The 13,590-nt window shown below is 34.2% G+C and overlaps 1 protein-coding gene across 2 annotated transcripts in view; it reads right to left on the bottom strand.

Annotated features, from left to right (window-relative positions):
- Positions 1-13,590, bottom strand: part of LOC149802990 (uncharacterized) — a 316,457-nt gene that overhangs the window by 256,479 nt on the left and 46,388 nt on the right. For both annotated transcript variants that reach the window (XM_089952526.1, XM_089952525.1), the window contains exons 9-12: positions 12,654-12,734; positions 11,810-11,894; positions 4,925-5,026; positions 740-771 (exon numbers count right to left, since the gene is read on the bottom strand). In XM_089952526.1, the coding sequence (XP_089808652.1) occupies positions 740-771; positions 4,925-5,026; positions 11,810-11,894; positions 12,654-12,734 (300 nt within the window). The remainder of the gene's footprint in view (positions 1-739; positions 772-4,924; positions 5,027-11,809; positions 11,895-12,653; positions 12,735-13,590) is intronic.

Here is a 13,590-nt window from a genome sequence, read left to right as displayed (position 1 = left end):
AATTTAATCCAATAAAAATTAAATCATCATGCATGGCAATTTAATCTTATAAAAATTAGATCACCATGCATGACAATTTAATCTTATAAAAATTAAATCACCATGCATGACAATTTAATCTTATAAAAATTAGATCACCATCCATGGCAATTTAATCTAATAAAAGTTTATTCTTAAACAAAGGAGATCATCATGCATGACAATTTAATTATATACAAATGAGACCTTCATGTGTGGCGGTTTAATCTAATACAAATGAGATCATCATGTGTGGCACTTCTGACATGAATTTGGATTTCACCAACATTGACAAATTGTGGTTTCAATGCAAATATTTTTTTGTTTAGAAATATCATTTACATCAAAGATGTGAGGAACAATTGATATGCAAACAATAAATATTTATATCAAAAGCTGTCAGGATCAACTGATATAATGACTAAAATTGTTAATCTGTTATAAATGCATTGTAAACACATATGTTAATCAATCAACTACAGAAACAGGAAGAAAGGTTCATCTTGCCCCACCCTAATACCAAATATGAAGTTTTTGACAGTATTGCTGGGAATCATTTATTTATCCTAAATCTATGGATGTTGAAAAAGATAATTAGCTTAACCATCCAAAAACATGATTGTACATTCCCTGCATTTGAAACTGTACTCCTGAAAGAGTTGAGTAAATTCAGTACACCACAAGCAAGTACACTTTTGTAATTGACATTCAAACAACATACCTTCAAAAGTTCTTCCTTTGACAAGCCTTCACCTGAAAGATTAAATTAGTAAATATGTTAATATTTGTTCAAAAAATTTGAAAGGTAAAGAAATCGGTGGAATTTTATCTTTACATGAAAGGGGCACACATATAGGCAAACAGGTAGACAAATGCATACAGAAAATTCTAAAATGTAAGTATCTACGATACTCATGAACATGTTGAAAGAGGGTATGTGCTTGTAAAATGCTTGCTACAAATTGAGACACTAACCCATTTTGACCAATTTGAGTCTTTTAGATAAGTCACTGAATGTCATTACAAACCAAGGGGCACATTTTAGCTGCATATATGCAACTTACCCTTACATATCAAGTAAATACATACATTTCATACAGTTCTTGATAGTTTCCAATTAATGTTACAGGGGTAAAAATACCAATAGGGCTGGTGTTGGTTCATCAAAAGACCATCATGACCATCAAGTAAATATATGGTTATAGAGTTGGAATCTCGACAAATGCTAAGTTATGACTCTGAGATTATGTACCTGGAGGTACAGGATGGACTTTGGGGGTTATGTCAGCTGCATATGTGCATTTATCTTTGCATGCCAAGTTATTATTTATATGGTTATAATCTGGAGATTTCAATACGTTCAAGTTATGACCCTGTGGCTAACTAATGGAAGAGATAGAAGAATATGTACAGACCCAGGAACAATGTCAACTGTATTTATGAATTTGAATTTTTTTGCATCCAATAAGTTTTATATAGATAAACTGGGTGCTGACCTCTAAAGTTTATGACACAGGGGCCAAGTAATGAGCTCATCAACATTTATCTTTTAATTCACAATATGTTGCATGATACAGATGCCAAAAGTTTCCAAGTTATGACCCTGGGGGCAAATCTTTTGAGAGGTAAGGACAAACCCTAGGCCAAAGTCAGCAACTTATCTGGATTTGTCCTTCTAGTCTGAAAATTCCATCCATGGTTGTCAATTTCCTATATAAAATATTAAAATATACTGCAGCAGTAATTGCACTTTTTGATCTTTTCATCCCTCCCTAGGGCCAAAGAGGTGTGTGTGGGTCAGAGCTTGAAACAAAATACATGTCACATCACTTTAAACAAATGAGGTAAGCATTGCACCCAGGTAATATAAATGTTTTGTCAAGAACTGATGAAGGAAATAACATGACAGATGGAAGTAATCACAATATCCGCAACATTTGTTTTAAGAAGTGGGGTGGGAGCTCGTTAATAAACAACCCAAGGTATGCCATGTAATGCATCTTTTAATATATAGCCAAGCTTTGGCACAACAAAGATATACCAAAGTGCACATTTAATACCTTTTACTTTTAACTGCTCAAATAAGGCATAAAAAAAAAAATTTCATTCAAGTAGTGCAAACCATTCTGCATAGCTCAATGACCTACTTGATCTTGACCACCAATTAAATGAAGCTGAGAAACACTGTCGATAGGAGCTTTGTAACACACATTGGTAGTTGTTCTTTTAAGTATTTGTCACAGTAGATAGGGCTACTGATAACTTGTAATTAAAGCAATATAATTTACAGATGTATTTCAGTCTTGAAAAAGCTGATTTGAAACTGAGATTTTATATTTTACCTTTAAATCTGAGTTAGAAAGCTGCAATTGTCTAACTTTTTCATACTAATCAAAACTGACTTGTTTCCAATATGACCCTAAGAAAGTTTCACTGCCAGCAACCTGACCAAGAATTGCACTCAAACTGATGTAGGATAATTGAGTTTGTTCAGATTTGATTTTCAAAGAAAATATATAAACAATTTATGATTTATAAAACACTTACCTTGCCAAAACTAATAATTACATGTATTTCATTTTTCCCTATTGAACCTCTATGTAAAAATGGTATATTTGCCCTAGCAAAAATAGGGTCAGCAATATTTCTATTTTGAAGCTTTATTCATTCTAGACTTGCTACAAATAATACCAAAATACTACGTAAACAGTTATTACAAAAGAAAATGTATTGTATAAGTGGCAGATTTCAGAATGATTCAGAATTAATCCAAAACTTTCTCCAAAGCTCATGAACTGTAGCCCCACCCCATCATTTTTTGTGCTGTCATGATTCAAAAAGTAAAACTCCATCAACCAAGAGTTCTGAAATTTATTTTTGTTGGGCTTTGCTGATAGTTAATTGCTTCCTAAATTGGCTTCAAAAATTAATTACACTTGAACACTATTCTGACAACCGAAATGATCATGTTTTTCATTTTATATGCAGTAAAATCTGTCTTCAAAGAAATGTTGCTGCTGTTCATAAGTTTATCAAAAATATAATTCATATGGCTTAAACATTCTCATTCAAGGCAACGATATGCAATAACATTTGTTCTCCTACACACATCTCTTGATTACCTATAATGGGTTGTTCCACTTCCTGATCCTACCTATGTAAATTAGCACAATAGGCTCATCTACTGCAGGTTCAAACACATCTCACTAGCTATTGTCAGGCAATTAAGTAATATGTGAAATGGTGCTTTATAACTGACCTCTTTGACTTTAATTGCTGCTATTTAAACAGCACAAGTGATAGTTTTACATTCACTGTAATCATGACTGTTTGCTATTTATACATGCTACATGTAATGGACATACACTGAAAGTGGTGGGTTTTTTTTCTTTCTATTTTTGAAGATTACTAAAAAGTGTGTTTTCTTGAAACATGACCATGTCAGGGGGTATGGGAATACAAAATCATATTTTTAGCATGACACACCATGCTTCAATTTTATTAAAATCAGATCTCAATTTCACGTACGACAGATGTGATCTGATTTTAGATTGAGCTGTGTTATGGCAGGTCTGTCAAGACCTTGAAAAAAACATTTACACATTTCATTCTGTTGATCAAAGTTTCCTCAGGCAATTTAGATTTTTTCGACAAGCCCAATGGAAATCTAAAATTAGAGGGGCACCAGTGTCAGGCTATCAGATTTTGTTTAGCACTATAACTTCTCTAAATCATTAATTAGTACAAATTGTTTTTTAAATAATTTTATTACATGACATTCACATCTATAAATTATAATCTCAAATCAAAAATAATTCTAAACTGCTACAAAAAGGATATCAAACACCAACATCCTTCAGAAATCCCAAATATTTGCCTTCATGTGATAAGAAAAAGTTACAAGACGTGAAATGTTTATGAGTCATTGAATAATACCATATGCCACTCATTACTTCTTGCTCATGTTACACACTAAGGCTATAACCTACATGTCAAGCACAAACAAAAGCAACACTACCATAAAGTGGTACATTACATACCCACCATGTTAAATTATTTTGCTGAACTGTGATCATGGTCTGTAGCGTAGGACTGTATGTAATTTGTGGAAACTATTTTCCATTTTGGATTTCTTCCAACCTTGCTCTGTGACCTTTTAATATTAAAATCAATATGTGTCTTCCTTGTCTCAAATGCAAGCAATCAACAAGGTCTGGTCATATTTTGTGGCATAGGAATTAAAATGTTTTGTGGAAATCATATTTTCCTTCCTTTAATCACACTGATATAGACATCTGACCCAAAAAGGAATAGTGTCTACCTTGTCTCAAATGCAAGCCACCTACAAAGTGTGGTCAATACTAGTTTTCAAGAACTCAAGATTTTATGCAAAAGCCATTTCTTTTCTTACAGCCATCATGACCTTGACTTTTGACCTTCTGATACAAAAATCCATAGCTGACTTTCTCATTTCAAATACAATCTATCTACAAAGTTTGGTCAAGTTTATCTGGTTTACATGTCAAGATGTTATTTGGAAACTGTTTTCCTTTTTTCCATCCATATGACCTTGACCTCTGAATCACAAAGTCAGTGGGGGGTTTTCTTGTCACAAACACGTGTTTTATAGTTTCATAATGACTGAAGGTGGAGAACTAAAGTTATGTGTTAAGACAAAATAGGGAACTGAATGGACAACATCATGATATACTCCACTTGATGGTGGGTGTTTATAATTCTAAACAAAACTGAAGATAATGATAGTGCCAGTAATGCAACCACTAGAACAGTAATGCTCTGTCTCACTTTTTGTACATAGTACTTTGCAATAATATTCTACACCCTTTTCATAAATTTCATGAACACTTACATGAGATATTGTATGTAACTGTGTGTTTATACTGACCTTTTAGATCCCTGACAAGCTTCTGTCTAAATGGGACGAACCAACCCCTGGCCTCCTTCTCAAGTATGTTACTCAGGATTGGCAAACAGTTGTTGATCAGGTCTGTGTGAAATGGAGATGACATGAAATTCTAATAATAAATTTGTCCCTCTTCTGTATCAATCACCCAATAACAAGAAAATGTTCAAGATATCTCTATGAAACTTGGTACATATATTGAAGTAGTGGTCCATGCATCTTTTGGAATTCACAAATCAACAGTTTCTATATTTTTCATATTTCAGCTATGCTTCATTTCTGTAAAAAAACACAACTCAAAACCGTTTAAGATATCTCGGCAAAACCTGGTATTTATATTTAACTAACGGTATTTATGTACCTTTTAATATGCCTAGCTATTCAGTTTCATTATTTTAAAAAAAAATTCTCTCTTAATCCATCCATACATCCACCATTCACTCTTGTTTCCTGAGCATAACTCCAAAACCATTCAAGATATTTCTATTTAACTTGTGTACACATATTAGACTAAAGGTCCAGATATGCCTTTTAAAAATTTTCAGTTTCCACTTTTTTTCCCCTCCATTTGTCTGTTCGTTAATTTTTAAACTATCCATGCTTCAGTTCTGTGGCAAAATACCAAAACTGTTTATGAAATCTCTTTAAAATTTGGTACACATATTATACTGGTACAAATATACCTTTTGCTATTTATACTTCTTCATTTTCAATATTTGTTACATTTCCGTCTATTTTTCTGTTCATCCAGCCATCCATCATTCACTTTTTATCAAGAGTACAAATCCAGTTTGGTTCTATGTGTCTTCCCTAGTCAAGGGTAGTCAATCCACTTTGTTCCCTGCCCATAACAAGTGAAATCAATCAGAGACCTCATTGTGACCTGTTAGATATTCAACAAGGCAATTTTCATGATGTCCACATGCAATCACTCAGAATTAAAAGTTGCCTTAAATGTTTCAATTGGAGAACATTACATACAACATGCATGTCATTATGTACAGAGGCAGCTATCATGATTATTCCAAATAATCTCCCAATTTAAATGTAACAAGGGATCTGATTGGACCAGTTTCCTTCAGCTGCATTCAATCAAACTGCATAGCAGTAGATACCATTTCAGTTAGCTAATATGCCAAGGGGTGATGTAGAACAAAGTGGAGGGCCAACCCTTGACTAGCTAATACAAGTTCTATACATGTCTAAAAATCTTGATAAACATATTAGACTAGAGGTCTAGATGTGCCTTATAGTATTCACAATTCTTCAGTTTCAGAGCTTTTACTCTGTTTCCATTTATCTGTCCATTTATTTATCCATTATCCATAATTTTGTTTCCAGGGGCAAAAATTTCTCTTGAGAAACCACCCCTTCTGCCAACAAAAAGTGGCTTCTCAAGACATCTGATCTCTCACAACAGGTCTGTCCTGGACTGCCAGACTTCAAGGTCAAAATTCAACTGGGTTTAAGAAGGGAATATACCCACCATTACTGTACACATATTTTATTCTATAGTCAAAATTCTTGTCAAAATATCACATTTATTCATCTCGAATAATTTGATAAGCAACAATGATATGTATCAATTATAGAACAATCACATATAGCACATGCTTTTTATATATGCTTTTATTCATTTATATATATAAAAATATGTCACACACTGTTATCGAATGATCCTGATTAGTGCTTGGGTAAATATAAAAGTACCAATTAAATCAAAAGACTAAATTAACTCTTCCAAACACAAGAAATAATCCAAAGGTTAATTTCCCGCACGACTTAAATGGGTCAACTTGATACAAATAAACATAAGCCACATGTTGGGATGAAATGATGACAAGATCTCTGACACAATTACTACTGGCTTGTTGTGTGAGTTTTAAACACTGTAATATATAATTTAAAAAAACAACAGCTATGTTCAGCCTAACGTATTAACATACCCAGAAAAACACCAGTAACTGATTAAGACACTAAGACCTCATTCACCTCAAGCATTATATATTAACTACAAAACCAAGCAATGTGCTTTTCCTGTGAAACCAGGTAAAAAGATATCTCATTATAATATTATCAGCAGAGTACAGGTTACCACAACAGAAAAAAATATGACCTCTGGAAGTGACTATTACATTCATGACTGCTTAATCATAATGGAGGTTTACATGACATCAGCACTAAAATGGCTCCTAGTGTCATGGACTAGTTTATGGTCTGTAGCATACAACACTACCTGTAAAGACATCAGAAGTGAGACTAGAATCATTCATTCCTTCTTTTTTTTATTTGGGGTCAAAACAATAAGTACTCCACCTGCAGACCCTCCTCAATGATAGCAATGATAAAGGCTTAAAAAATGGTTCGAAGTGTTTCTTATATTTTTTTTCCAATCTGGACAATTATAATAACAGTACTGAAAAACAGCTTTTGCCAAAAAATCATGGCTACTGGTCATATTCAGCAGGTGGTTACTCATGACAGTTAAATAATAAAATCAATCTGTGCATCATGAGTTTAGTCACAGATGACAGGTGCTCACTCTTAAAATAGATCACTCTAATCAGGCTTTACTGTATCTCTATAAAATATGGTACCCATATTAGACAAGTGGTGTAGAAAGTCTCTTGCTTTCTTCAGTTCCAATATTTTTAATATTTTCAACTTTTAATCTGATCATATCCATTCATCACAATTTTTTGTTCCCTAAGCAAACTTGTAATTCCTATCACTTCCCTGCATATCCTGCAAATATTAACTTCCTATTTATGAAATATTCAAAATATAATTCTGAATCCTGACAGATATTTAGGCAGGGAATGGGGTACTGAGAACTCCGTCTTCTTGTATATTTTCCCATGTGTCTACAGCATGATGTCTCAGCTTCTTATGGTTTTTATGGACTTGACTAGGAATGTTTCAGCTTCTTATGGTTTCTAAGGACTTGACTAGGAATTTTTTCAGCTGCTTATGGTATCTACAGATTTGACTAGGAATGTTTCAGCTTCTTATGGTTTCTACAGACTTGACTAGGAATGTTTTAGCTTCTTATGGTTTCTACAGACTTGACTAGGAATATCTCAGCTTATTGTTTTGACAGACTTGACTAGGAATGTCTCAGCTTATTCTGGTTTCTACAGACTTGACTAGGAGTATCTCAGCTTCTTATGGTTTCTAAGGACTTGACTAGGAATGTTTCAGCTTCTTATGGTTGCAACAGACTTGACTAGGAATGTTCCAGCTTCCTATGGTTTCAACAGATTTGACTAGGAATGTTTCAGCTGCTTATGGTTTCTACAGACTTGACTAGGAATGTTTTAGCTTCTTATGGTTTCTACAGACTTGACTAGGAATATCTCAGCTTCTTATTGTTTTGACAGACTTGACTAGGAATGTCTCAGCTTATTCTGGTTTCTACAGTCTTGACTACCTGATTCCTAATGAGTTTTTTTATTCACAGTTGTTCAGAACTTAAAAACTAAAAGTTTAGTCCTGAATGCTTGCTCTGCTTAGTGGCTATTTAAATTCACTTCAATTCGCAAATATTACTACTTTTTTCTTCTTTGAAAGACCATCCTTTTAAAATGCTCTTTGATACATTTAAAGCACACATGAGCATATCCACACACATCTCTCAACACACATACACAACACTGATTACTACTCCCAAATTCTGATACCAGGAAAATCCATATGACAGTGTGTGTGTGTGTGTGTGTGTGTGTGTGTGTGTGTGTGTGTGTATAAAAATCCTGTATTGAGATCCCTGCTCTTTGAACTTAAAAGCTTAATTTTGTGACTGTGACAACTAGATGAATATTTTTATGAATATTTTTAACCATATAAGAAGAATAAAATACCACATACATCACAACAGTTTCCAAGTTATGACCCGGGGGAAGTTCTTGTAGGTTGGGATGGAGACCAAAGCCAAAGTTAGTTGCATAAATAAGTTGTTTATTTTCATACCTAGTAAGTGTAAATATCATTACAGTTAAATGGAATTGTGGCATTAGCTGGGCAAAATCTAGCTACGATGTCGTAGCCTCAACCACAACAAATCAAGCTGAGGCTACTGATCCCATATCATGTAATGGAGCAAAAAAAATCATCACTAAAGTCAGAAAAACAAACAGTGTAGAAATCTACTACATAATCACATTGTGAAAGAAGTTTGGCTTATTTTGAATTTATTAAGCCCTTACAAGATAAAATAAACTGGCATGGTTACACTAACCTCGCCCTGTCTGCCATGACAGATAACGCGAGACTCTCGCCATGACCCCTTTTCTACGTAAGGCTTGTGAGACCATATGTGGATATCCTATGCTATGTTACTATCAATCAAGTGGCAAATAATTGCTTCTTGGTGGAATTTTAAAGTTGCCGATAAACCGTATTTACTTTTAATGCATGGAATTTCTGACCCAAATGGTGCCAAATCTTTACTACAATTTGTTTATGTTTCCAAATAAGGCGTCAATGTCCTTATATGGCACACAAACAAACGAGGCTGAGAACAAAAGTAATCATTATCTGAACTAATATGGCCGATGATCTAAACGAAAATATCGGCTTAAAAAGGTAAACGAGATATTACAACTATTTCTCAATGATTTTTGACACTTCCGGTATTAAATAAGAGGACTACTCAATTTATTGGATTATATGCAAGGAATATGTTCAAAGTGTTATTATTACGCTAAAAGAGCACCGGGTGTGAATCACACCTGGCTTGCTCCATTGACACTTATATGCTCATGTTAGTACCCTGTCCACGAGGTATGAGTAAGGGTACTAATATTAGTACTAGGCAAAATCCACCTTAGTGTAGGGTACTGTTGCAAAATGAATGCATGCTTCTGTCCTCCAGCCTGAGAAAATGGATAGAAATAACTCAGTAGCCAAGAATACAACAATGATACTGTTTTGTATCAGATACTGGACAGCTTTACAAGAAAAGGCATTTTGATATTCATAAAACCCAGTTCTACTGTATTTCTGATGCAGTTTATCAATACAGTCAGCATATGGATCTAATTCAGGTCTGCTACACAGGTAGACCTCACAGAAGAGGTTTAGAATTTGGAAAAGGTCTTACGAAATTCAGATATAACTTGTATGCCAGCTTAACAAGGTCATTCCCTTTCACCACAATCTGATTTCTATCCTGGTCATATTTGTTTCTGAGCAAAAATCCATTCCAAGGATTGGGAAAAAGGCAATATATATGTGCTTAAAATTGAATATGTCCTTGCGCACATGGCTGGGTACAATGTCCATCAGCAGGAATTTGTCTACAAGCACTGCATATAGCTATGTATGAGAAAGGCATGTGTGCTGGCATCCCAGCACCAAGAAAGGGCCAACTGAAGGCTCAAATCACTATTGGCTGAAATGTATCTATAAAATCCAGACTCAATGAAGCTTGGCAAAATGTTGATTCTCTCAAAAACACAGCATGCACTTCCAATGATTTGTCAGTGAAGCAACAGACATGTGTAATTTGGCCAACTGTTGCTTGATAACTACAATGTCTGCTATGTTCATGTCACATGATACACCAGCTGTTTTGAGGTCATGTTAAGATGACACTCTACCATGGATGAATGTTGCACATTATCTTTGTGTTGCTGAAGAAAATGCTTTTTTAAAATGAATCAGATACGCTAATGTTCCTTGCAACTAACTTAAATGAAAATCCAGTTTTCTGGGATGTCAGTCCATGTCAAAGCTGCAGTAGTGATGAAGTCTTGGATATGTTCTCTTCTGGTCAAATGATTGAGAGTTCTTCTCAATCTATGAGAAGCCATTTGTATCTAAATAAATGTATGATCCAATAACTTGGAAATAAACATGAAGTAGAGGAAGAGATGATAATATTATGCAAAATAATGTTAAGTTAAATATAGCATCCGCATCAAAAAACACCTCTAGTGTCATACTAAGTTCACTGTATGAATGTATGTGTGTATGTGTGTGTAATTTGGATTTTTAATGTAGCTTTAAACATTTTTCAGTCATACTGCTGCGATGTCTGCAGTGTGGCAGTTTATACTGATGTCTAGCAATGAGCCATCATGCTGCAGACATGTAGCACGATGTCCCACCCAGTCACATTATCCTGACACCAGACTGACCAGTTCTAATACTAACTTCTTAATGCTGAGTGCCTAGCGAGGCAGCTGTTAGTACCATTTTTATAAGTCTTTGGTACAACTCAGCCTGGGTTTGGTCCTGTGACCTCCTGCATCTGAGGTGGACACTCTAACCACTAAGCAACTGGAGCAGTTGTGTTAATGAATGTAAAAAATATTCATGAAGTCTTTGATAATGTGCTTCTACCTAGTTATCTAATTGGCTCTAATGAGCAACATTTTTAAATTTAGTTACAAGCTTGTTAACATGTACCAGTTGGCAATGTCATTGTGTCTGGGCAGAGTAAAAGAAGGGCTTTCAAGGGGCCTGAGAAATGTTGTTGTTGTTGTTGTTGTAGGGTTTAACGCCATTTTTCAGCACATGATAGGCTATGTATGGCGGCCAGTATTAATGGTGGAGGAAGAACCCGGGAAAACCCCGGGAAGAACCACCGACCCACGAGAAGCTACTGGCAAGCTTTCTCACATACCCACATTGGTCGAATCCTAGACTCAAACCCATGCAGACAGAGGTGAGATGGCAGTGATCCGTAACAGAGAGCACTCTAGACCACTCGGCCACTTGGGGCCCCCCTGAGAAATGTGCATTGTGTACTGTTTAAATTACATTTATTCAATTATATTATTTTACATCTTTTAAAATAAAAAAATCAGTATTTTGATTTAACACAGTTCATAGTTCATTCAGCATATTTATCTTTCTGATCACCTTTGTTCCATAGCCTCAGGTCAATATCAGTCCCAGTTGGTGTCTGGTATATATAGGGTATTGGTGGTGGTCGCACATCTTGCATCTGAAAAGAAATGTACCTGACATAAGAATATGGAAAACAACTGATAGCAAACACACAAACTGTAGCAAGAATCCAATCTGAGAAGAAGAAAAAAATCATTATTTAATGAGTTTAGAAATGGAATATCATACTTATAAAAGACCCATAACTCTGTAATACAGTTCAAGAATAATAACTCAAATACTGTGATCAATGTAAAACTGTATCAAAATTTTGATCTGAATCCAATGAGATAAGAGATAAAAGTTGTAAGTGAAGGCAGTCTGACAGATAAACAGATGGAAAAAATGATGGGTAGAAAGGTCAAATTCAATATATCAGTGGAACATGCTTACACCAATTTCTACAGACAAGTAAACTTTAATTACTGTGGCTCCACTATTATTGATGGGTTATTGCTTCTCATTGATTATGTGATCTGTACCAGATACAAGTTTCAAGGTCCAATGAACAATGATCTGTGAAGACAATGGAACCTGTTTATCCACTACATACATCTAAGAACCAATCAAAATAGCATTTTGCTTTCTAAAACTACAAATATTAATATCCACAAAAATAAACAAATTCCCAATCAAAAACATGAATTGATTAAAAGGTACTGGTATTAAAACATGCATTTAAATCAATACTTTGTAAAATCTAGAAATTTGTAAATTCTGATTTCATAAAGGTTTTCTGTTTGCATATACAGTAAGCTACTTATTCAGTTGTTGGTACATTCTAGAATATTATTGTTTTGAAATAATTATATCTTACCTTGTATATTTCTGAGTTAGGAAGGCGACATTTTTTCAGGACAAATGTGCAAAACTTGTAGAAATTTTTTCTGAAGATTGACTGAAATTGAAATAATTTTTTTGTGTTCTGTTTTGTCTAAGTAAAAATAAATCTGTAACAACAATATATATTCACTTACAAGTTAGGTCTAACTGCAAACAACACTGACCCAGATCTGTCATCATACAACACACAAGCAGATCTTGGTCTTTGCTATTTGTTTTACAGATTACTCCTAAAAAACTGCATAGACCAAACTGTCCATGCATTATATTACAGCATATCTGGGTCTGTGCAAAAGGACTATATCGAAAGCCTGAGAGAAGACAGATGTCATTTCCACAATACAATCTTGACTATGAACGTTGATCATGCATAGTACAATGCTGATTATGCATAGTGCAGTGCTGATTGTGTACAGTACAAGATTGATTATGCACAGAACAATATTGATCATGCACAGTACAATATTATTATGCATAGTACAATATTGATTATGCACAGTACAATATTGATTATGCACAGTACAATGTTATTATGCATAGTACAATACTGATCATGCATTGTACAATATTAATTATGCACAGTAAAATACTGATTGTGCAAAGTACAATATTGATAATACATAGCAAAATATTGATTATGCATGGTATAATATTCATTATACAAACAGCAATACTGATTATATGTAGTACAATATTTATTATGTATAGTACAATATTGTTTATGCACAATACAAAACAAAAACTAGAAAAACTAAAAGTATGCAACTAGCGGCATATCAATGCAGTTTTCTAAGTTATTCCAACCTCACTTTCCTGCTATGAAAGATTTATGCCTTAGCGTCTCCATCCCCATGCTCTGAATGCATGGGTTGGATCAAAATTCTAATAATGGTGTGCATACAGTAAAAACC

This window comes from Sinohyriopsis cumingii, chromosome 3, assembly GCF_028554795.1.
Source record: "Sinohyriopsis cumingii isolate HCF-2022 chromosome 3, ASM2855479v2, whole genome shotgun sequence".
NCBI lineage: Eukaryota > Metazoa > Mollusca > Bivalvia > Unionida > Unionidae > Sinohyriopsis > Sinohyriopsis cumingii.
Note: the sequence above shows the minus strand (reverse complement) of the source record. Positions and strands in the feature narration are given on the sequence as shown.